Raw genomic sequence first — 27,176 nt, forward strand, 5'->3', positions numbered from 1 at the left:
CATGTCTAGTGTTAACCTATCTTAGTGTTTATTAAACAATTATGGAATTACATCATTACTGGTCTCTACTATTACTAGATTATAAATTGCTTGAGGATGAATATTAATTATTTTGAACACGATGTACAGAGGACTGCATTTGATGTATGGCACTCATTCATTCATTGAATAAATATTTGTTGTGTATATACATTGTACCAGCTACTGTGCTAGGTGCTGGGAATATAGTAGTGAACCAACCAAACATGTTTTTGCCTTCATAGATCTTTAAAGAAAGAAATCAAAATGTTTAAGTCTACATAGATTACTAATATCTTTGATGGAACAATCTAAGTGCATAATTTTACCCCAAGAAAATTTACTCTTTGTAACAATATTGGAAAGCTGAAGAGAAAAGCCTCACTAAAAGGACTAACTCATACTTTTAATAAAGAATAATTATATTTTCCATACATTTATGAGCTACAACAATACCACTTTTGAACAAAGATAGTAGTTATATTCCTTCCAAGGGAAATGTAATACATTTTAATAAATAAATAAAGACCTAGATGTCACAATTATGGCAGTGCTTAAAGACATTTAGCACTTTTGAAAATTAGACTTGCTCCATTGTTATTTTCTACTTCAGTAATAAACTTTTGTTGCAGATTTCCAAATTCTTTCCTTCAAATTCTAAATTTTCTGAAAAAAAAAAACTTATGATAACTGAATATTCTTTTGTTATAGATTTAATGGGCTTTCCTGAGAGCTCAGTTGGTAAAGAATCCGCCTGCAATGCAGGTTCAATTCCTGGGTTGGGAAGATCTTCTGGAACAGGGATAGACTACCCACTCCAATATTCCTGCAATTCCCTTGTGGCTCAGCTGGTAAAGAACCTGCCTGCAATGTGGGAGACCTGGGCTCAATCTCTGGGTTGGGAATATCCCCTGAAGAAGGGAAAAGCTACCCACTCCAGTATTCTGGCCTGGAGAATTCATGGATGGGGTCACAAAGAGTTGGACATGACAACTGAATGTTCTTTTGTTATGGATTTAATACAGTTTTCCAGAAAATAATCTAAATATGGTTACTTAAATAAAAACTGAGGTTCTGCAACAAAAGATTCAGCCTCTAAAAAGATGTTATATAATAGCTTGATATCATCCAGATCGCAGACTAAGTCATGCATTAGTACATTCTATGGGTTAAGAAGAGCAGTAATATAAATCTTTCAAAATCTGTATTCTTACACCTCTTGGAAGCTATTCAAAGTTCATTTTTATTCTAGCCGTTGGTGCAGGAACTAAACAGTTCTATGCAGGCTTCAACCAGCTTCCCGTAAGTACCACCTTCATTTTTCCTCTGCTATTTCCACTAAACTCTCACTTCCTGTCTTGGATCATTCTTGATGCTGCAGTGTGAACTTTGCCCTTCAGTTCATGCAGGGAGGGGAGGTGGTGCCCCTGGGGCCATCCTTAACCTGTGGGCAATTACAGTGGTTGAAAGCTTCCCCTTTCATCCCCTGTGGGTCAGTTCTGAACCACATTAATGATGTTCCTCAAAGATCCCAAGGGATGGGGTATCAGTTGCCTACAGTGGTTGCCGACATGATAAAGCATTTTTCCAACCAAGCTTCTCCCTCTTCTGTTCCTTCTGCTTTTTCCTCTTATTTACTCCCTGAGATCATATTTAAAACAAATAAATAAGCAACAATAACAATAGCAAAATCACTAACTTTTTCTACACCCGTGTCTGACTTTCTTTTTAGGAGAGATCAGATGAAGAAACATGCCTTCTCCAAAATAAGAAAATACCACAACCTGAGCTATGCAATAACCTGAGCTTCTGCTCTCCACAATAATTTGGCTTTTTAAGATTTCTGAGTAAACTACTCAGGACTGATAATCTTCTAAGAGTAATCAGTCATCTTCATTAATCTCTGATTCAGCTGCTAAGAGGCTTTCTGTTATTCCTGATAGCACATTGCGCTTGTTTTCATTAAGGGAATTCTTTACCTGCTGAGTAAGTAAACTAAGTCTTTTGTGGATTCCTGGGCAGGAGCCCAAAGTTCTGATATGCCTTTGATAAGAAACACTTCTTGAATTCTTCTAGTTCACCTGCTGCTGCTACTGCTAAGTCGCGTCAGTCGTGTCCGACTCTGTGCGACCCCATAGACGGCAGCCCATCAGGCTCCGCCGTCCCTAGGATTCTCCAGGCAAGAACACTGGAGTGGGTTGCCATTTCCGTCTCCAGTGCATGAAAGGGAAAAGTGAAAGTGAAGTCGCTCAGTCGTGTCCAACTCTTCGCGACCCCATGGGCTGCAGCCTACCAGGCTCCTCCGTCCATGGGGTTTCCCAGGCAAGAGTACTGGAGTGGGGTGCCATTGCCTTCTCCGACACTGCAGGAAATTAAGATCAAGGTTAGAAGTGGTGAGCTCTTTAACTAGCCGAGGTGGGGCAGATGGAGGAGGGGAGGAAAATAAAACTTGAACTTTCTATACGATAAACTTAAAACCACAAAGGTTTATTTTTAAATCCAACTGCCTACAATTCTCACTTAAATCTCAGGAAATTAACCTTGAGATGGGGGTCAATCACATAGCTTTTTGTTTATCTTATTTTATTAACTTGTTTTTTTTCTGTTTCTTTATAATTTAGACCCATAGTACATTTTCATGGGAAGTGCAGTGGAGTATTAGCTTTCATGATCATCTGTCTTGTTAAATCATTGACTTTTTCCTTCCTATTTTAAAACAGAAACAATAACCATATTATAGCGAGCCAAGCTTTTCCTCCATAAAGAACATTTTCTTAGAGGAGAATAAATGTTATGGATTGTCTCCTTTAAACTGTCATGCTTGACTCTTTGATATTCAAGGCTCTGTGTGAAAAACTTAAAGGCTTTTTAAAAGGAACAAATGGCAATAATAATTTTATGATTTACTTCCAACACTTTTAACTATTCTCTGGAGAAGCAAGACCTAGGTTCAAGTCAGGATATATCAACTATTACTCAGATAAATGTTTTTAAACCTCCAAGTTCTTCATCTTTAAAATGGAAAAAAAATAATAGTATTTATCCCCTGTGATGGTGTCGATTCAATATGATGAGCTTAATTAAATATTTAATATAATAAGGATGAATAAATATTATCAATTATCATTATTAACATCATCATTGTCTTCTTCAAATGTCCAATGACATAAAACAGGGAATAACATTAAGTGCAGGTTATTTAATTTCTTCCACACGCTGGAAGGATATGAGGCAATGACTGCTCTCAGCTTTGTAGGTGAGGAAATTAGGGCTCAGACAATTTGAATAAATTTTCCACAACATTCCTAAGTGACAGAGCTGAGAGATTAAACCCATGTCTGCTCAGCAACAAAGCTCATAATTTTCTAATGTGGAGTTGCTAAACACCAGAAATCTATGAAACTAAACTTGCTAGCATACAATTTTTTATCATTTGAGGAAATCATAGCTGTTAAAGATTATTTGAAGATTATTTTTTGCTGACTATTTAATTTGGTAATCCTTAATTTAGCTAATTTCCCCATCAAGAGCAAATATTCTGATTATTGTCTAAATTCACTGGTGCCAGGGCATCATTTCCTATCTTGTATGTCCTTTGTCCTCTGCATGTCGGAAGTTATAAAATAGTTAATATGTAATTATTTGACAAAGACAAGATATATTTCTGTGGCATGTTTTTAACAAAGTAAAATATATCTTTAGCAATTTGACAATGCATGGGGTATATACTAATCTTTTTTCTATTACTTAGAAAGCAATAATAAAAAAAAAGAAGAAAATCTATGTCTAAAATATGGCTTGAAAACTCTAAATATTGATGTGTTCTCTTGAGACACCTTGGACTAGTTTATTATAGGGTCTTGTAACATTTAGTGAATTTCTCTGTTTCCCATTTCTTTTCTACCAGTAAATGGAAGTTTAATATGTTATGAATATTGGATCTTCACAGTGTTCTTCTATAACTCCACAGTCTTGATGATAACTTCAGCTGAATGTTTGCAAGAATAATCTGAAAACATTTTAACATCTACCTACCCCAATCATAACCTATGATACCAAGAAAATCTTCCTGTTAGGTTGTGTATTTGCAGTTTAAAACCTTAGGCTGCTCTTGTGGTTACATGGTCTTGAGAAAGCTAGATTGCAGCATTTTATTTGACCATACTTCAGTGTTTCTATCAGCACTCAGTGAATATTTCATTAATGCCATGATATGCCCACTGTTCTTGACACTGAGAGCAAAAGAGACAAAATGCTACCCTCATGAAATGATTCCATGGATGGATGATGAAGCACAAGAACTGAGGGCAAGTTGACTAGGTGGGCAGCTCACCAGCCATGGCTCCAGAAGGTCAGTTACTGTCCACTCACTGAATAAAATAAAGGGAGTCTGTGATTTGGCATAAAGCGTAGCACTTAGAATCAGGACATCTGAATTTTAGGCAGTCTCTGACATTTTTCCTTAGTGCTAACTAAGATAAGTCATTGAAACACGTTGGCATCTATTTGCTCATTGGCAAAGGTAGGATGATGTTAGTTCCTCTTAATTTTCAGTCTTTGTGCTATGAGATGACTTCAACTTTCCTACACAATTGAGTCTAAATTTCATAATAAAGATCCCAACAGAACTAGCTTTAATTTCCTAGGTCTTATTTCCTTTGACTAAAACAAGTCCTCCCCTTTCCTGCTGGCTAATGCCTACTACTCTTATAAGACTTATTTCAAAGGAAGTTACCTTTGAGATATTTTGAGTTTGCCAATTTTCTGCCTTCATATATAATATAATGGGATACATATTTAGTATATTTAGAAGTGTTTCCTTAGGAGAGTCTTTTGGAAGTGGAACTACTGAGTCAAATATGATAAACATTTTAAATTACCAAAATGATTTCCCAAAAACATGAGATTCACCAGATATTATGAGAACATTTGTTTCAAAAGATTGTGTTTAAGCCTGAGTGTTATTACTTTAGTTTTTATTTTGGTCAATTGTTTACTTACACATAGGACTCTACATCTCTCATAGATAAGTTAGTTGGAAATCACTGCTTTACTACTAATAATTAATTAATAAATAGCCAACATATTGAACACAGAAAATACAGTGTTAGTTGTCACATAAATCAGAAGGACACAGAACATTGAAAGATGCAACATATTTGAAAACATATGCTGATAATTATGAGTAGATGTATTTCAATTTGATAAAAATTGAACTCACCTGATAGCTTTCTACTATTTTTTCTACAACATGTTCCCAATGAACAGATATCTCAGAAGATGATAAGACTTTTACTCCTACTGCTGTTGGGGCTTCACTGGGAGCTGAAATTTGATGAGAACATTGCATTCTTATATAAGATGCTTACATTAAGAAACTCAAATAGTACCATTTGCTGTATGAATGGATGAAACTATACATTAGTATTTAAAATAGTTTTAATATTTCCAAAATAAATAGTTCAATAATTTTATCACTTCTTCCTCTATTTTTATTTATGTCATGGCCCTCAGTAATATACACACACACATTCATACATATGAATGTTAATATAGAGATACATATACATACATATGTACACACACACTTTTACAAAATATGGAAATACATAAGAATTTCTCTGATATCCTTGAGAAAGAACCATACTAATATTTTATATTTCTTTTAATTAACTTGTTTATGAAGCTTGTGAATGCAAATCAAAATTTATTATTAATATGCTCAACTTATCAACTCTATATATATTATTAAAAATAGGAAATTAGGTATTTCTTACAGAAAATTATTCATTAACAATTAATTTTCAACTTTCTCACGCTATTTGTATGAGCTAAAGATACACAGCAATACTTTCCTCTTTTTCTTTTATGTTTAAGCTAAGTTTTTTTTAAGATCCTTTGAAACAAGTTGTGACATTCACTGCTTCTTGGGCTCAGGAAAGCTTTTATAAGTCTAATCTTCCAACTGGGCATCAAGTCAAATATGTATCAAAAAGGCCTCTGTTCATGAAAAAAAAAGTACTCTATATCCCTTACAAAATTTACACAAAGAAACTAAGGAAATCTTAAGCAGAAATGATCAGGAATGATCAATTTTTATTGTCTTTTCTTAACAAGCCAAATACTCTTTTATGCTAAAGTGTCTTGCATGTGAACACTGTTGTCTTTCTAAAACAAGGTAAATGTGTAGTGCTGTGATTGATTTCTTAGCAGTAAAAGAGAAAATGAACATTTATACAAGTTTCGGCACATGCAGGTTTTATGAGGCTTATGAAACATTTAGGAAAGAAACATAATTAAATACAGATGGCTATAACTAAAGACATGACAAGCATGGCCTTTACCTGATTACTTTAGCATCAAATAAAACATTAAAAATGATACTGGGTGAGAAGATAACTTGTAAAATGTTTTATATTTTCATTTTCTCTGTGAGTTATACATATGTCATTCAAACTATTAAGACTGAGTCAAGTTATAATATTTCTCCAAATCAGAGCAAGTTTTGAAAATGTAAAATTCATTACCGAGGATTAAAAAGTCCTGAATTGATTATAAATTTAGAAATGTCTGTTTGTTTTTCTGTGTTTAGTCTTTCAAAAAGAGTGTGTGTACATAGATACATGTATAAGACAGTTGTTCATGTTTGTATTGGAAGTAAAGATCATGGAATGACTTGAATATATACATTTTTAACAAATATGAAAGCTAATAAATCTATGACTAAAGAGCATAAACTTTAAGGGATAGCTAATTGTTTCTTGTGGACCAAACATAATGTAACTTGGGTAAACTAACAAATAGTGCTTTTCCCTACAAGAATATTTCACATAGCTTTAAGTTTTAAAACTCTTCCATTGTTGCTTGTCACACATGTGAAAAATTAAGTGAAACGTATCCAAGCACAAATGTGTTAGGACAGAAAGCAATGAAAATTTCTATTTTCTCTTTTAGTTATTAATTATTTACCTAGTGCACATGAGTACAAAGGTATAATAAGGAAATATTATCTTTTCAAATAGGAAAATAAATAATAAAAATGTAGTAACTTAAATAGGAAATCATAGAAATTAGAGTAATTATGTTTAAAACTATGTATCATTTATCATAGATATATAAAGTTCTTCAGGAACATGATCAGTTCAATTAAAGTTTCTAGAAAAACAGAGAACCAGTATCAGTAATTTTATCCCTTTCAGATATATTTTTATTTCCAAGAAAAAAATTTCAATTGGCCTTCTGATCCCTTTTTCATAGAATTATGCCTAAATTCCCTTTAATAAAATTCCAGGATGCTACTGTTCATAAAGAATCTGCCTTCAGTGTTGCAGACCCTGGTTCAATTCCTGGGTAGGGAAGATCCCCTTGAGAAGGAAATGGCAACCCACTCCAGTATTCTTGCCTGGAGAATTCCATGGACAGAGGAGTCTGGTGGGCTACAGTCCATGGAGTCGCAAAGAGTTGGACACAACTGAGCAACTAACACTAAAGAACATGCTACTGTAATGACAAAAAAAAGTTACATAAATGCTACATTATGCATTTTGGAGTTAAATGGAGAAATTTTATCAAAAAAGAGTATATATTAAAGAGTTGGTAAACTAGTGAATTTTATGAATGAACAGGCACACTGAGGTTTTCAAATCTAAAGAATTTCTGACTGCAAAATTATAATTAAGAGATCAGGAATAGGGTCTAAGCTAACAATTTTAGTGGCAATTTACTAACTACCATAAACACAATCTAAAGGATGAAAAAGATTTGGGCAACATTCTTGTCATTTAGATAAAGAGATTGACATGCTGATTTGGCTCAAAATAATACTGAAAAGACTGCAAACAAAATGCCTACCAGAGAACCGGATTTTTAATCCCCCATCATGTCAATGGGGCCTTTCTTTCACCTACCGTCTTGTGCAGAGTGGATGACAGCTGTCAGGCTGTAGGGTCCATCTCCTTTGTTGTTGAAAGCTTTGACTTTGACTTGAAATGCGGTGGAAGGGCGCATGGTCTCATCTTTATGGACATAGCGGCCAGTATCCGGATTAGTAACTGTCACTTTTTTCCATTCTTCCCCATCAAATGGCTTAAATGCCACTATGTAACCAAAATTGCTGCCATAGTGGTATTCTCTTGACAAAGGCTAAATAGAAATTGAAATGTTAAATAGGTTTAAGCAATACAGGTAACAGGGAGAAAATCATATGCAAACAAAAATGCTACACATGGAAGCATGCTTTCTGTAAAAACATTTTTGTTTCCTAAGTGAGAGCTGCCTACAAAAGTCCAGCACAAAAGAGCTGCAACAGGTGAAGACTTCGTTTACCAAGTTCACTATTTCTGAAACACCCTGGGGGAGGGGTACCTCTCACTCTGGGTCTTTTTACTTTCCGTTTCTTCCTTCAAGGATGCTTTCCCTGGGTCAAAAGGCCCTTCCCTCACTTTCTTAAGGCTAAAAAAGCTACCTGGTGTTTTCCCTGGCCACAGGATCTGCCATTTTAAGACTCTTTGTGCAATAATCCATATAAAACATCCCGTTATTTTTCCTTCTTTAACACTGTTATGACCTACACTATATGTTTACTTTATTGTCTTTCTTGCCTAATAGAACATAAGTTTCATGAGAACAGGGTTATTGACAGTTTCATTTATCTCTTTATCCCTAAAACATAAACAAAGTCTCAAGTAGCATTTAGTCAATGGATAAGTTAATGAATTTCTTTAGAGTTGAAAGACTATAGTAAGAAAGTTAACTGTACACTGGAATATCTGTACTGCAACCGAACAGTAGAAACTGGTCACAGAAAAAAGAAAGAAGGAGAAAGGAGAAAAGGATAGCATTGCCTCCATCTGCAGGTGACTGCCTAGGCACCCTGTCTGACGCTAACACTGAAGAAAGACCTCTGTTTTACATTTTCTTAGAGCTATTATTATGTGTCAATTACTCAATAAAGATGTTCAAGTGAGCCCTAAATTCTGACTTAAAACAAACTCTACTGAGTATTCATCATTTAATCTTTTTTAGCCATCATATATTTGCTTTTCACACAGGAATACCACAGTTAAAGTGTCTTGAGGGAAAACCTTTAACTAAGTACAACATAGTAGCTTGAATATCTTTATGTTAAACAGGGCTGGATGTAAATGTACAAAGTTCAAAGGAAGAAGAAGTTGTTCTTGGTTGTACAATATAGAAATTGTAAAGCATGATCACAAGGAGGTACATAATGTAATTTTACATTATTAACAGAATAGCCTAACATTTCCACAAGAGTTTAAACATTCCTCTTTCTTATTGATAGTTCTATACTTAATTTTTGCAATTTAGTATATCAGAATTGGGCTTCCCTGGTGGCTCAGATGGTAAAGAATCTGCCTGAAATGTGGGAGACCCAGGTTCGATCCCTGGGTTGGGAAGATCCCCTGGAGAAGCGAATGGCAATCTATTCCAGTATTCTTGCCTGGAGAATTCCATGGACAAAGGAGTGTAGCAGGCTACAGTTCATGGTATCGCAGAGTCAGACATGACTGAGCGGCTAACATATCAGAATTAGCTATGAAGCTTTCAGAATGCAGTGACTCTGGTCCTGTTCTCAGAGACTTGATTTCAAATTTATGGAAAATGTGTTCCAATCTGAATGTTTGGACAAGCTTCTCATCTTATTGTGAGGCAGATATCTATACATGTTGAGAAAATAAAACCTAAAGATGTAAAATGTTCAAATTTTCTAATCTTCACTTTTTGTGTATTACACTGTCACTAAAACTGCCAGATCATCTGAGATTCAAATGAAGAAGAGGCAATTTTTTCCCAAATCCTACTTTAATATATGATGTAATGCCAAGTATAAAATATGACTACACAATACAGAGTGAAGTCAACTTTGGCTAAATATCCACTTATTGTATAAATTAATTTGACTCATGTAAAGAATAAAACCTGTTCGTTATTTCTGTAGTTTTAGGAATTGTTTGGAATCTTAGTTGTGTTCTTTGACCATCAGCAGAGATTAAATACTAAAAGTATTTAATGGATACATAGAGCTATATAAAGCATGTTATCTACATAAATGCCAGATGTCTAATTCAGACACATTTATGTTATCAAAGTTTTCCCCACCTCCAATATCTCTGTCACTTCAAAAATCCAGCTAACATGCATTATTTTCCAAACATTATACTCTCTGATATACAGCTCCCTTTGGAGCTGTATATCAGAGATTATAAAATTTTAACAAAATGTTTTGGATACCTTAATAATAAGTCATTTGTGGGGACTTCTAAGACTGACCTATAATGATAAATTACACGTGCTGATCAAAGTAAGTTTCAAGTCAGAGAGCAAGGGCCAGTTTAAAAACAGATGCTGAATCAAAAGATTTTTTGACTGGATCTTTGAAATTTTGAAAGTCCAGAGCAAAAATTATGAATTGCAATTGGGTTACCAGGCCACAGTGAGTACAGAGTACATTCATCTCTGGAATGAAAGAATTGAATGTTTATTTAATCTTTTAGGCCTAAGCCTATAGATACTATAGCATCAATTATTTATTTTTGCATAGGAATGGCACACTAAGCCATAGTGAACTAGGCAAAATCTGGCATGCATTAGAGAAAAAAATTAATTTTAGTAATTTATTCTTATTTGTTTTTGAGGCATGTCTTTTATTTTATTTTATTTCAGGAAACAAAATGGGTTTGAGATTAAGTGTAGGGAAAGCAACAAATAACATGTGCAACTTCTTAACACTTACCGCCCATGTTATGGTCAGTTCTCTGTTGCTTCCACCCCCACCTCCTACATCTGAAGGAGCCACATTAGGTGCTGAAACAAACAAAATCATGAAAGAGAGGCCATGTAATTTTTTTCTGATGTTAGATTTCTTATTCACTTAGAAACCATACACATTTTTTTCTTTTACTAGAAAAGACAAGCTGCACAGAATACACTCAATTATAATGACAATGCCCCAGAGTTGCTGTAATAATCTGATTTGCTGCCAAGGTAAAAATTAATTCAGTGCTATAGGAAATGTGCTGGTTTCCTTCACCAAAAGGTAGTGAGGCAAATTTGCTTTCCCTTTTTTGATTTTTTCTGTGTCCTATCATTTAATATGATTTTGAAAGATTGGACACATTTTGTTGGGAAAATATTTCACAGCTCTTGTTTTGAACTCTATAAACTTCTAACAACATATTGTTGGGTTAGTTTCATACCTCAGTCTACAAATAACTGTTAAGAAATGGTACATGCACATTAACATAGGATTGTGCTTCCCAAAGATATTTGGAAACATTACAAATATAATACTGTTCTTGTGCTCTCATTTTCAATGCCTAAATCTCTTCTGGAACCCTGTCCTGTCAGGGTTCTCCCTTACTTCTATCTTTTTATAACATCATTTGATTTTTCAGTCTCTTTACTGTAGTGACTATCCTTTGTAATCTCTCAGCCTTAAAAATCATCCTATAATACTGCTTTACACTTAACCTCCAAGCCATCTCACCCTTTCCTGTCACTGAGGTGCAAAGAAGAACTGATATATGACTATTTTTGAACTTCACTCTATAATCATTTTTTAACGGTGCATAATCTGTTTTCCATGTCTTCATATTACTGAAATCATTCTCTCAAAAATCACAAAATTGCTTTTAGCTACCAAGTCCAAAGGCTTCTTTGTTTTTCTCCAAGTTATTCTTTCTCCTTGGAAGTCCTTTAGGGTGTGTGCTATAGATTATCAGATTTGTAGGTGGCTCACTGGTAAAGAATCTGCCTACAATGCGGAAGATGTGGATTCAATCCCTTTCTAGGTTGGGAAGATCTCCTGGAGAAGGAAATGACAACCCACTTCAGTATTTTTGTCTGGGAAATCTCATGGACAAAACGAATGTGCTGGTTTCCTTTAACAAAAGATAGTGAAGCAAATTCGCCTTCCCATGTTTTATGTATTTGGAAACCTATAGTCCATAGGTTACAAAACAGTTGAACATGACTAAAAAATAAGATTAAATACTGTATCTCATTGCAGGTTACATCTTATTGGATTTGCATCTAATTGAAGTTGTACAGATAAATATTAAAGCAGTTTATTCCTGTACTCCAAGCACGTGGAGACCAGCTACCCAGCTACATGGAAGACTGTGTCTTAACTGTGAACACACATTTTCCCACACAACTGCTATGACTCAGTCTGAGATATTATTCCCAGTTCTCTTAACATTTTGAAGAACAGATGAAATGTCATTTCTTCCTTGGCTTTCCAAATAGTCCTCTCAAAAGGAAACAGCAACACCTTGGAAAGAGTATTTATTTACAGGTCCTAATGTAACTGTGATTCTCAAATACTTCAAAATTTCCTCTATGTTAGTCATGCAAATTCTTGCTGAACTGTGTATATTAATTATACAGAAACAAACAAAATGGAAACTATTTTTTATATCTATAAAATTATATGGTTTTATTTCCAGATTAAGAAATTAATGTGAAGTTTGAGACATTTTTTTATCCAACCGTCAGCACATGAGAGTTAGAAATTAAATTTAGTGCATGGGGGTGTTAAAAGTTAATTTACTTGTAGCACTTTAGATGAAATACATATTGAAGGAGTCCTCAGGCCTAGAAAAGAAGATAAAGACCTCAAGGGCCCTTGCTGAACCACCTGACTTTGGGGATGACAAAACTAAACTTTAAGTCCCACCCTGATACTCAGGGCAGATGGCATCAGCCTGGGACCCCCACCCCAAGCCCACCGGCCCGCCCCTGTTTATCCGTGAACTGCCATCTCAACTAAAGATTACCCAGAACGCCCCGCCTGACTAAATCTTCTCGAATCGCTTCTACAAAACCTCCCCTTAAATATGAAGCCTCCCTGATCCCGCACGGGCTCAGCCTGGTCGTTAGACCAACTGTCGCCCCTCCTTGCCTGAATAAAGGTAACCTGTCTCCGTTGAGGTCGTCTTCCTTTCTTCATTGGCTCGTCTCGAACTATACCTTACACATACTGAAGGCTGAAACATTAGAATACTCTTGGAAATTCTTTAAACTCCATAACTCATGTTCTGAAGCCTAAACTCTACATGCTACAGAGAAACAAAAAGCATGTTGTCTTGCAATCAATGAATAAATCAAATTTTGTGTGTTTAAGTATAAATATTGTGGTAACAGGCAAATAATTTCAAAAGTAACTCCAGAATAATTTATTATACTGGAATTTGTTGAATCAGGTATTGCCTTCATCAGGATGAGTATTATTTGCCAAAGCATTTCAGTATAATCCTTTTTATTATTATCAATATAAACCTTTCTTATTTAGAAAAGATCTAAAAATAGAGTCTGCTTATGTTATAGTGAATGTTTTTCCCATTTCATAACACTTATTTTAAAGATAATTTTGCTCTTCGAAGATCATCCATTGAGTTCATTATGCTGAAAATAAGACAAACAAAAGCTCAGAAATAAAGGTAGCTGCATCTCTTAACAGAGTGTCTTATATATTACTTGGAATAATAATTGATTTAATTTCCTTCTTTGAGCTTTGAATGTTCAGTTGTAAATTTAGCAGCGAAGGCACATTTTTTTCACAAGGGGATTGACACATAACCTACACATCTGACATGAATCTGAGCAGCTAGCTGTTCTGTGTTTGTATTTAGTCCTGCGGAAACAGGAGGACTTGGCCAAATAGTGATTCTGTTCAGGGAAGTAAATTACCCTGAGCACAAGGAAGTTTATTAAACTTTAGGGTCCAAGGCATCTAACAGTGAGCAAACTAGATGTTCTCTTAATGATAAATCATTAAAAATAATTTTAACAAATATTTTGGAAAAATACAAAGTTCTTGAATTAATCACAAATAAACAATTAAAAGTAGTGAGGTTTTTTAACTCATGCTTTTGCCATGATTTCAGTCTAACAGTGATTCCTTAATGATGCTTATAGGACAGCTTTTAAATTTTAGTTGTAGATCTAGAAAATATTTAAAAAGAAAATCAAGCCAATACCATGATTCATCTTTCCTATGATACAAAACTAATGCTGTCAATTTTACTTTTAGATTTAGTGCTTAAATAATTTGCATAGAAGTACCTTTGGGGACTTTAGCATTTTGTTTAACAATATGCAAATCACCTTGGGACATATTCTAAATTATAAAAATCATGGAGTAAAGGCTCTTGACTTAGAATATATTGATTATTCAGTTCTTGTTAATTATTGCTTTAATTTAAATAGCTATTTTTACAGAGAAAAAGTTACCATTGATATATTAGGTTGATCAAAAAAGATCATTTGGGTTTTTCCATAATATCATCCAGAAAAAGTTGAATAAACTTCCTGGCTAACCCAACAGCTTCTTATTTTAATTTGCGTCAGAATTTCTTTGTGATTTAAAACAAATTTTTTTAGTAAGAAATTCAAAATGGCAAGTAATGCTCTAGAGTCTAGATAAACAAAGGGATTAAAGTCTTAACATCTGCTTTTATTCTACCTGTAAATATGTTTTCTTTCTGAAGAGATTAATAAAATTAATAAAGTCAAAAAATTAATAAAATCAAATGAACTGTATATTTGGATATTCAAATGAGTTGTCCATAACTCATGATCTACCGCTCTGACAGTGGAGCATATTGCTAACAATTTTAACGCATCTTCCATGTTAAACTGATGCTCTTTGCAGGTGAGGAAGATCCCCTGGGGGAGGGCATGGTGACCCACTCTAGTATTCTTGTCTGGAGAATCCCATGACATAGAAGCCTGGCAGGCTATGGTCCATAGCGTTGCAAAGAGTCTGACAAAACTGAAGCAATCTAGCAGGCACACATCAGATAAAAGAGATATAGGGTCTGAGATAGTTCACAAAAATATTAATGTCTTTAGGGCTTATCAGGCCAAATTCATTGTTTGCTTATTAATCTAAATTTTGCTCTCAAACAGGAAATTTAAAAGCATGTAGCAGAGCAAATTTGTTAATTTCTCAGTGGAATGTTAATGTAAAAAACAAGTAATCTGGGGAAAGTTCAGATGGGCAGAAAAGAATGCTACAAACTGAAATAATCATAATAAATAGTAAATTTATTATTAATATAAAGAACTCAGACCAATTATGGATATTTCATTTAAGTGAAAGAATGAACACTTCACAGTTTATCTCAATGTGTTAAAAACAAAAGCATCTAATGTATATGTTAACTTTATTTTGAACCAACAAATTGCATTTATTAATGGAGTTGTCTAAATTTTAATGTACAATTATCACTGTAGCTTTGATCACTACTTTTCTTTTCATTATCCTCTATTCACTTACAATTTCCAGGACCATCTTCTTTTCCTTCTTGTTCCTCTCTTTTCCTACAAATAATTTTAAGTACCAGTTAGCCAGGCTGCAATGGCACAGGAGTGCCAGGCTGAGAGGGCGCAGGAGCGGCCGCGAGGAGCTACCCCACGTTGAAGGACTGGAGGGGCAGCCGTGAGGAGATACCCCACATCCAAGGTAAGAGAAACCCAAGTAAGACAGTAGGCGTCAGAGGGCAGACACACTGAAACCGTAATCACAGAAAACTAGCCAATCTGATCACACAGACTACAGCCTTGTTTAACTCAATGTAACTAAAACCATGCCATGTGGGGCCACCCAAGACAGACAGATCATGGTGGAGAGGTCTGACAGAATGTGGTCCACTGGAGAAGGGAATGGCAAACCACTTCAGTATTCTTGCCTTGAGAACCCCATGAACAGTATGAAAAAGCAAAATGATAGGATACTGAAAGAGGAACTCCCCAGGTTGGTGGGTGCCCAATATGCTACTGGAGATCAGTGGAGAAATAACTCCAGAAAGAATGAAGGGATGGAGCCAAAGCAAAAACAATACCCAGTTGTGGATGAGATGGCTGGATGGCATCACCGACTCAATGGACATGAATTTGGGTAGACTCCAGGAATTGGTGATGGACAGGGAGGCCTGGCGTGCTGTGATTCATGGGGTCGCAAAGAGTCAGACACGATTGAGCAACTGAACTGAACTATAGATACTATGCTGTGCTAAGCACTAAAGTTACAATATGAATAAAGTTTGATTTCAGTCCTGAAGATGCTAATATCAGTTCAGTACAGTCGCTCAGTTGTGTCCAACTCTTTGCGACCACATGAACCACAGCACGCCAGGCCTCCCTGTCCATCACTAACTCCCTAAGTCTACCCAAACCCATGTCCATCTAGTCGGTGATGCCATCCAGCCATCTCATCCTCTGTTGTCCCCTTCTCCTCCTGCCTTCAATCTTTCCCAGCATCAGGGTCTTTTCCAATGAGTCAGCTCTTCGCATCAGGTGGCCAAAGTATTGGAGTTTCAGCTTCAACATCAGCCCTTCAAATGAACACCCAGGACTGATCTCCTTTAGAATGGACTGGTTGGATCTCCTTGCAGTCCAAGGGACTCTCAAGAGTCTTCTCCAACATCACAGTTCAAAAGCATCAATTCTTTGGCGCTTAGCTTTCTTTATAGTCCAACCCTCACATCCATACATGACCACTGGAAAAACCATAGCCTTGACTAGACAGACCTTTGTTGGCAAAGTAATGTCTCTGCTTTTTAATATGCTGTCTAGGTTGGTCATAACTTTCCTTCCAAGGAGTAAGCGTCTTGTAATTTCATGGCTGCAATCACCATCTGCAGTGATTTTGGAGCCCAGAAAAATAAAGTCAGCCACTGTTCCCACTCTTTCCCCATCTATCTGCCATGAAGTGATGGGACCAGATGTCATGATCTTAGTTTTCTGAATGTTGAGCTTTAAGCCAACTTTTTTACTCTCCCGTTTCACTTTCATCAAGAGGCTCTTTAGTTCTTCTTCACTTTCTGCCATGAGGGTTGTATCATCTGCATATCTGAGGTTATTGATATTTCTCCCGGAAATCTTGATTTCAGTACAAGCTAAATATGTACACCTAGTTTTAATTCATATGTTAAATATCTACAATGTATTAAAAAATGCCCAGTAACAGTTTGCTGGATGAATGTATGAAGTGAAAGTCGCTCAGTTGTGTCCAACTCTGTGTGACCCCATGGACTATACAGTCCATGGAATTCTCCAGAACAGTATACTGGAGTGAGTAGCCTTTTCCTTCTCCAGGGGATCTTCCCAACCCAGGGATCCAACCCAGGTCTCCCACATTGCAGGTGGATTCTTGACCAGCTGAGCCACAAGAAAAGCCCAAGAATACTGGAATGGGTAGCCTATCCCTTCTACAAGTGGGGTCTCCTGAATTGCAGACAGATTCTTTACCAACAGAGGTATGAGGGAAGGACCAGATGAAAAGAAAGTTCAGCATATTAAGACTCATCTAGAACTTCGAAAGGATTTTTACATATCACACCTAACTGGATACTCAGGTCAGCACTTTGAAATAAATATATGAAAAAGTAGCATTATTGTCTTTTTAAAAAAAAAAAAAAAACGAGTCCCCAAAGAAGTTAAACTACCCCACATCACACTTGTAAAGAGAGGCTGCCACTTTAACTTAGGCTGCCTGATGGTTTAAAAAATCTACACTCTTTGCTTCTTTTTAAAAACAGATTTTTTTATTGTATTATTAGTGACAGCTACTGAATTTAATATAGTATCTCACTGGCTATGAAATATATTCCTGATACCATTCTTCTCCTTTATCAAGCATATTTAAAGAATAAAAGTATATGAAAGAGCAGAATAGCTTCATTGGACATGAAATTAAAGTTTTATACATGGTATGAAAGTGTTGATTCCAGTGTTATATCGTACTTTTTCTCTTTTCCTTCTTAGTTGTGTCTGGTAAATAAATGGCAAAAGCTTTCAAAGCAAACCTGAATATGCCATTTTAGGATACTGACTTGACAACTCTACCTGCAGAGCTACCAACCATGGGGGTCTGGTCTTACAATGACACATCACTTTGAAGGATGCTTTTGTTATCTCTCATTTACAGTCAAAATTAAATGGGTTACAAACACATCTTCTAATTCTTCATTTGGGACCATCCATTTTATAATGCACTTGTCTGAAACCAAAGAATATACCCAACTGTGCCTTGTGATCTTAACATTAAGTAATTGGACAGATAAGGGTGTATGCTGCACTAGATAATGTCCTGTCTTTCAGTCAGCATAATAAGGCACACAGTACCCTTCCCATCAAATGGGAACTATCCTTTATCCCATATAACAAATGTTGGCATCTCTTAGAGACTTGATATAATGGTACATGACAAGACAAATAACCCCCTGTTTCAGAAAGTATTTTTTTGTAAGGATAAAAAATATGAATATCCAATTTTATGAATACTGAATTTTTCAAAAACAGGATGGAAGAAAAAACAGCAATTAAAGAGAAAGTCTGTTGAATTTTATTGTATTAAATATATAGACATATTCTTGTAAGATGATTGTAATTATATGTTCCTCTACTATGTTTAGAAAAATGGAAACATTGCCAAATGTGGTGATTTATTACAGAATAGATAATATTTTCTTATAAGCATATTAAAGCATAAAATGAGTATTGAGAGCGTAATAAAAATTTGATTCAGCAATTATTACGTACGGTAAAGTACTAACTTTGCTTTCATTACATGTTTCTAATCATTAAAAGATTTCATAAAGTAAATAATTTCCACTTATGAGATGAGAAAATTGAGGTTTAGGGAGGTTGAGTAATGTGCCTCTAATCACAGAGCTTTTAATTGATGGAACCAATATTCTACTAAAGGATCGATGTCCCAGAGCTTTAATACTGCACATTGTCCTTCTAGGAAGTTGTTTAGGAACAAAGCTTTTATTATTACAAAGCCCTTAATTTGAATTCCAGCTCTGCTTCACATTAACTGAATGGGATCTTGACTTCTTTGTCTGTAAATTAGAAATAATAATACAAGTGAATAAAGTTATTGTGGGAATTAAATGGAGCAATGAAAGTAGAGAGCTTAGCACTCTGAGATAACATACAGAAAGTACATAAATGATAGTAGACATAAAAGTTGATTAATAAAAGATCTAAAATATTTTCTTATGAAAGGTTAACAAATGTATTACAGAGTATAGGCTTTATTTTTTCACAATTGAAAGGAATCATTTCACTATATCACTATAGAATCATATCTTGCATTATGAATAAGACTGTTACTACTTCATGTGTTTGTTTTGTGTTTGAAGGCTTTTAAGAGAAGTTGTTTTCTAAGCACACTAGAGAGAGAATTAAGTCCTTAACAAAATACATTTCAGCAAACATAATTTTAGAGGTGATACTTAACAAAGGTGATGCCAAAAGTTATTGGCTGAAAGTAATAACCTTACTAAAATTTTAGGTTTGATATCACTCTGAAACAAATTGTTTCCAGCATTTCTAAAGATAAGAAAACATTAAGATTGGAAAGTCTTCAGAGTTACGTGAAAACTCCTGGCAAAATGCACATCAAAAAGTATTCTAGTCTTCTAAATATGATATTAAATATAAATTATATTCAGAGATCCACATATGAAAGAGTTAGATTAAATCTTTCTCTCTGAACATTTTCATTGTTGCTCTTAAAAACATATTTAATTTAATCAATTCTACACTGAGATTAAAAAATAAAAAATCTAAATTCTTATGATAATTCTGTCCAGATGGTCAACCAAAGTATACTAAAACAATAAGTTTTGAAATAAATAATTTTTTGGTAACAAAATTTCTCAGAAGGAAAAGGGAGGGTCTCCTAACATCGTCAATGCCAGAGAAAATATCTTCCCTCCCCATGAACAGCGTTATTTTTGTATTAGAATTAATTTATAGTTTACTGGTCAACATAGGACAGAAAATTAATCAAGCTCCATGAAATAAAAAAGCTGATATCTGAGGTAAATCTGTTATAATTTTTAACTGAAATTGGTTTATTTTGACTGACTTAATCATTTGATATTTTTGCAATTTTATTTAGAAAATGAATACTTGTTGAAGCAAGTACAGGATCTCTCAGCATGAATTATGTGGTTGAAACCACCAGTCAGATAATGTCCCAGTTCCTTTTTATTTTTGATTTTCAAGTAAGGACAACTGTGTTCAGTTCATCACATAGAAGCTTCTATTACAAACATAGGAGGCTTTGATAATAAAAACCAAACTCAAGGATCCTGGCTATGTGGTATCTGCATTCTCTAAAGCTGCAATTTATGTTACCTCTATATCCTAAAGAGATTTCTGTGAGGTAGAGTAAAAGAAACAATTGTGTTCATTTCACAAGGGGATATATGAAGACAAATAAAAAATAGCATTTAAGTCATATCTATTTTTATAATTGAGAATGAAATGTGAACTACTAGAACACTAATAATGTATCATATAAATGACTGTGCTTTTAAAACCTGCTTGATAAACCACCTTTAAGAGAGAAAGTTGAATGTATCAGGCCTGGATTTGAATTCTGAATCTTGAAAGTCGTTATATCAACCTAGGCAAACTATTTAGTGTCTCTGAGTCTACTACTTATTAATGAGTATTGGATTAAATACCTTCCATTAAAACTATTAAAAAACTAAGATCATGGCATTTGGCCCCCTTACTTCATGGCAAGTAGAAGGGGAAAAGGGGGAAGCAATGTCAGATTTCCTCTATTTTGGCTTTAAAATCATTGTGGCCAGTGACCGCAGCCATGAAATCAGAAGACAGCTGCTTCTTGGCAGGAAAGGTATGACAGACCTAGACAGTGTGTTGAAAAGCAGAGAAATCACTCTGCAGACAAAGGTCAGTATAGTCCAGGCTATGGTCTTCCTAGTGGTCATATAAGGTTGTGAGAGCTGGACTGTAAAGAAGGCAGAGGGCCAAAGAATTGATGCCTTTGAACTCTGGTGTTGGAGAAGACTCCTGAGAGTTCCTTGGACTGCAAGGAGATCAAACCAGTCAATCTTAAAGGAAATCAACCTTGAATATTCATTAGAAGGACTGATGCTGAAGCTGAAGCTCTTATTTTGGTCAACAGATGCGAACAGCTGAATCATTGGAAAAGTCCCTGCTGCTGGGAAAGATAGAGGGCAGAAGGAAAAGAGGGCACAGAGGATGAAATGGTTGAATGGCATCACCGATCAAATGGACATGAAGCTGGGCAAACGCCTGGTGGGCTGCTGTCCATGGGGTTGCAAAGAGTCAGACACAACTGGGCAACTGAACAATAACAACAATATAATACCTACCTCAAAATATTACTAGGAGGATTAACTGAAATGTATGTGAAAATACTCAGCACAGATCAGTATTGTAGTGTTCCTATTCTTCCTTTATTATAGAATCATCTATTTTATCTGGTAAATTACGTGAAGTTACATGAAACTTTAAGAGAGAGTTTACTGATGGCAGTCTCCGTGAATAACTTAGCTTTAAAAACTAAAGACAGTACAATTCATAATTATATTTAGAAGTTAGGCCAAGGGATTGATGTAGCCAGAAAAGTGGATAAATGTTATTAAGATAACACAGCAGAATTTTAATGGTGTTCTGTCATCCATTTAAAATATTTTTCCCCAAATAAAGCACTGAAGTTTGGCAAGGCACAGTAAAAATAAACAAACTCAGAGTGTCTACAAAACATTTTCTTTTTCATAGACAAGGAATGATAAAGAAAAGTTATTATTAGCATCAGAACAATATTTTTGCCCAGAAATGCAAGGGAGAAGGAAAACAGAGTGGAATATTTCTTATATGAACGGTTATTAAAATGGAGTTTGTGTTCAGCATAAAAATTGAACCTAAATTGGAAGAATAGCTATGGTTGAGCTGAAAAGCACACATTTAGCTGCTGCTGCTCAGTCGTTTCAGTCATGTCCAACTCTGTGCGACCCCATAGACGGCAGCCCACCAGGCTCCCCTGTCCCTGGGATTCTCCAGGCAAGAACAGTGGAGTGGGTTGCCATTTCCTTCTCCAGTGCATGAAAGTGAAAAGTGAAAGTGAAGTCGCTCAGTCGTGTCCGACTCTTCGGGACCCCTCCGTCCATGGGATTTTCCAGGCAAGAGTACTGGAGTGGGTTGCCATTGCCTTCTCTGGAGTACATTTAGAGTGATACCTAATACTCAAAAGAACACATTATAACTATTTCTAAGGTGTTCTGACTTCCCAGGTGTACAGATCTGAGAATCTCCATCATTTTCTCTCCACAGCCTGCTCATCCTACTCTCCTGCCCATACTTTCATCCACAGAAAAAAATGTGAGCCTTCTAGATCATAGAAACTGTTTACATGACTCTGCCTGGTTAAGATTCACAATTTACATTAAATTTATATTCTAAATGGGCTTCCCTGGTGGCTCATATGGTGAAGAATCTGACTGCAATGTGGGAGACCCGGGTTTCATCCCTGGGTAGGGAAGATCCCCTGGAGAAGGGAATGGCAACCCACTCCAGCATTCTTACTTGGGGAATTCCATGGACAGAGGAGTCTGGTGGGCTACATACAGTCCATGGGGTCATAAACAGTCAGACATGACTGAGAGACTAACACTTTCACTTATATTCTAAACACCAAATTCATGTAAGTAGTGTCTAGAGGATCACAGACTTGACTCTATTTACCTCTTTCCCATTAATTATGTAAAAATATTTTAAAGCTTTATATCTTCTCTTTTGATTTTTGACTTCTTGGCACATAATATGCACACATGTATGAAATACATATTATATATATATATATTTTTAGATTAATTACTTACCTCACAGCAATATTTCCAAATATGTTCAAGTATGTATTAAAGTGTCACTGAATTTATAAAACTTTTAAATTTTAAAACTTTTTTTCTACATACCAGCGCCATCTGTTTTAATTTTGTTTGATGGTATACTGGGCTCTCCTATACCCAATGTATTGGTTGCTACCACACGAAATTCATATTCCATCCATGGGATTAAATCCACTGCTCTTGCTGCCTCCATGTTTCCTTCAATAATTGGGGGATCTAAATAAAACAAATATTAAATAGAGAATATTAGTTGAGTAACATCACTCTTATAATTCTCTATTTTTAGTTTACTCTTTTGAGAAAATGGCATATATTCCACTAAGTCAAATAAAAATAAAAACTAGGATCACAAAATGTTAATTACATTTAAAGAAGTAAGAAGAGAAGTCCTTAAGAAAATCTTAGACCTTAGAAAGACAGACACACATATGTATCATTTATTTAGTAAGTATAGGTCGGGAGCACTAAGATTCTGCTCTTCTAACTGACTCCCAGTTCAAGTCTTTGCTGCTAGTCCTCTGGCTACACTCTGAACACTGAGATTATGTATTCTGAAGACAGAATCCAGAAAAATTCTTGAGGCAAGGGTACGATTCAGGAAGTTAAAATTTTTCTGGACTCAAACTGATATAGTGTATGAGTAGCAAATGATTGATTAGTAGACTACCTATTCCATTGTTAACCTTTTAGATTTAAACCCAAATCTTTTGGGGCAGTTATTAATAAATGTTAAAATAATTCATTCAGATTTATTTACCATTCAGAATTTATGCTACTAGATACTAACAGGAAAATTATACCTTAGGGGTAAGATATGCTTCAAGATTGCTTATTTAGTTGAGCTATTAGAAAACATACAACCAAGGCAGGACCATACATTATTTTAAGTTAGTTCTCCTAAAATATTTTTAGGGCTTCCCTGGTGACTCAATGGTAAAGAATCTGCCTGCCAATTCGGGTTCAAACCCTGCGTTGGGAAGATCCCCTGAAGAATGAAAAGGGAACCTACTCCAGTATTCTTGCCTGGGAAATCTCATAGATAGGGATTATTTATTTATCTATTTATTTATTTATTAATCCAGGTGAGCAATAGTTTGTGGGACATGGCTTAGCCACTAAACAACAACAATAAAATACTTTCACATGTCTTTAAGAAGCTGTGGTACATATACACAATGGAATATTACTCAGTCATTAAAAAAAATACATTTGAATCGGTTCTACTGAGATGGATGAAACTGGAGCCCATTATACAGAGTGAAGTAAGCCAGAAAGAAAAACAACAATACAGTATACTAATGCATATATATGGAATTTGAAAGATGGTAACGATAACCCTATATACGAGACAGAATAAGAGACACAGATGCATAGAACAATTTTATGGACTCTGAGGGAGAAGGTGAGGGTGGGACGTTCTGGGAGAATAGCATTGAAACATGTATATTATCATATGTGAAACAGAACACCATTCCATGTTCGATGCATGAGACAAAGGCTCAGGGCCGGGGCAATGGGATGACCCAGAGGGATGGGATGGGGAGGGAGGTGGGAGGGGGGTCCAGGAAGGGGAACACATGTAAACTCATGGCTGATTCATGTCAATGTATGGCAAAAACTATTACAATATTGTAAAGTAATTAGCCCCCAACTAAAATAAATAAATTTATTAAAAAAAAAAATCAACCTACACATACATATGCATATACATCATTTATTTGAAAAATGTGTTCCCTTAGGGTTGCATATGACTCATTATCTTATTACTTAGAGAATTCTTAAATTTTTATTTAACACTACAGACCATGAATATGTAGCTTTTTAAGATACTGTACCAATTGTCACAATAAATGCTAAGCATCACAGTGTCAGTCTCTACTTTTGGACAAATTCCTATACGGCTCAGCCTATCCCATGTGTCACAATGCCACATGTGGCAGAACTTCTCCTAGACACTAATTTTACCATCCAATGTCTTATTTTGTTAAGGACTTGTGTTATACATTTGACATATTTTTGACATTCTGATTAAAACTTCCACTTTGCTTTTGCCTCTGTTTTAATTCTGCCTCTTTATCTTCTATCTCCTCCACCACACCCTCACACCATATCAGAATCTGTTTGTCTTATTTCATATACATAAGAACTAATTTTAGGTAATTGGAAGAGGGAAGATGAAGTTTTGAATGTGCAGGACTCTTCACAGAGAAAAGGAAAACCCAGGGCTCATTGCTATGACACTGGGTAGAATCTTCCTCACTGGATGCCTTTTAATGATTTTGAGCTTCCATGATTTGAATGGTGATTGTCTCTCCCCCCCCAAAAGATACACCTATGTTTAAATCACCAGAACCTTGAATGTGACTTTGTTTTGCAAAGAATTTATTGACCATTTTAATTTTAAGACTAAAATCAAGTTAAAAATCTTTGGCTAAAATCATCCTGGATTATCTAGATGGATCCGAAATCCAAGGATCAGTGTTCTTATAAGAGAAACACAACAAGGAAACATAGAGAAGAGGGTGAAATGTGACCACAAAGGCAAAAACTGAAGTGAAGCAGCCACATGTCAAGGAGTATTTAGAGCCTCTGGAAGCTGGAAAAGGCAAGGAATGGGTTGTTCCCTGCGATCCTTGGAGAAGGTACAGCCCTGCCAACACCATGATTTTGTACTGTTGTTGTAAACCACCAAATCTGTGGTAACGTGTTATGACAGCCCTAGGGAATTAATGCAGAGATTTAGAGGCAGAGACTGATGGAAATATCTGTGAGTTTGTAAGTCTGGAAAATACAAGTTAAAAAGTGTAACAGAAGGGTCAAGGAGGCAGTTGGATACTCTCCTCTGCTACTTATGCTGCAAAACCCCAGCCCCATTTAAATGTCTGAAGAATGGAAATGTTGAAACTGTTCTAAAGGGGCATTCTTGGCAAGGGCATGGTGCTCTCAAGATGGTAAAATCTACACTGGGGCTTTTCCAAGCAGCTGGGCAGTCAACAGGTAAGGGCAGGTGAAGGCTGGGTCAGAACAGGAATACCCTGATGGATGTGCAGTAAAAACTGCAGCTGATAAACTGACTCCAAACATGCATGAAGGTGCACTACTAAAATATCTCCAAACAAATGAAAGCTCAGGAGTATGTCCTGAGAAGAAAGTCATACTTGACTACAGAAAATATTTGGAAGAATGGTGAGAGATAAAGAAAAGTCAATTGGAGTCATTTTAGGGTAAGTTTCAGATTCCAGATGAAGCTGTAAGATCTGTGACTAAATGAAGTCTGAGGTGAAGAAAGAAGAACAAGCAAAGGGCCTTGGAGTTACATTACAACCATGAGAAGACAGGCCTCAGCGGGAAACCCTTGGCCCAGTGATGCAAATGACTTTCAAAACAGGAAATTGGAAGCGGATGTTAGGAAGATAGACTTTCAAGATGTACCTTATGAATAATTAAAGAAGGAATTTGATATCAATAAGCTAATAATATATCTACAAATATAGCTAAAGGTGTAAAAGCTCCTCTTTTTAAGAACAAAACCAGTTATGATCATTCTTATTAATATACACTAACATCAGCACCTAGGAGATGGTAAGTATCTAAAACAAAAAAGTTTTTGGCATATCTTTACAATACCCCCTGTATAAAACCATTTATATAAGTAGTAGAGCTAATCTATCAAAAATGACTAATACCAATTATTTAGAAAAATGTATCTAGAATTAAATGTGGTTCTGTATCTGGCCTGCTTTCCTTCCCTAGAAGGGGTCAGGACTTTTGACTCATATCACATCACAAGAACAGGATTTAAAAATTTGCTTTCTAATTTTTTTTTTCCTGTCCAATCTTGAGCTAATCAGCCCATATCATCATTTTACAATTAGAACCTTAAGACTGGCTATGTCCATACCAGGCCATACCCATAATATAGCTCTATGTCCCACTTATTTACTCCTATTAATCATTTATGGATATATATGTATCTCCATATATATGTTTGTATTTCTTTTACTTCTTAATCATATTTTGGGGCTACTCAGGGCCTCGTATACCTAGTATGGATGTCTTGTAGGTAAAAGTACTTGATAAATATTTGTAGAAATTGTAAATAAAATACAAATACAAAGAAATTGTGCTTATTTAGAGTCTACAATGTCTCAGCACAATCATGTGTACAACAATCACTTTATTTTCTCCTTCAACCCTGAATCAGGCATGCTACTGGTAGTAGAAAAGAGGGCATTATATCACTTGAACCCTCCAAAAAATATCCACGCTTTATGGCTTTTATATCTATATTCAACTCATAAATTATCCTGCCTTGTCTAAAGCAGAGGATAAAGCTCGTCTCCATCCTCTTAAGCTCTCTCCCATTCTCTTTAACTCTGAGTTGGTCCTTTCTGAGTTCTCTCCTCCACTGCTACTGTGTTTTACCTCATTTTT

At 35.5% G+C, this 27,176-nt stretch overlaps 1 protein-coding gene across 1 annotated transcript in view; it reads right to left on the reverse strand.

Annotated features, from left to right (window-relative positions):
• The window catches only part of CNTN1 (contactin 1), a 364,639-nt gene that overhangs the window by 53,117 nt on the left and 284,346 nt on the right, over positions 1-27,176 (reverse strand). Inside the window, exons 17-20 of the mRNA XM_081587322.1 lie at positions 22,809-22,958; positions 10,772-10,842; positions 7,926-8,160; positions 5,240-5,343 (exon numbers count right to left, since the gene is read on the reverse strand). Coding sequence (XP_081443448.1) covers positions 5,240-5,343; positions 7,926-8,160; positions 10,772-10,842; positions 22,809-22,958 — 560 coding nt within the window. The remainder of the gene's footprint in view (positions 1-5,239; positions 5,344-7,925; positions 8,161-10,771; positions 10,843-22,808; positions 22,959-27,176) is intronic.

This window comes from Giraffa tippelskirchi, chromosome 4 (assembly GCF_054371585.1).
Source record: "Giraffa tippelskirchi isolate mGirTip1 chromosome 4, T2T-mGirTip1v1.2.pri, whole genome shotgun sequence".
NCBI lineage: Eukaryota > Metazoa > Chordata > Mammalia > Artiodactyla > Giraffidae > Giraffa > Giraffa tippelskirchi.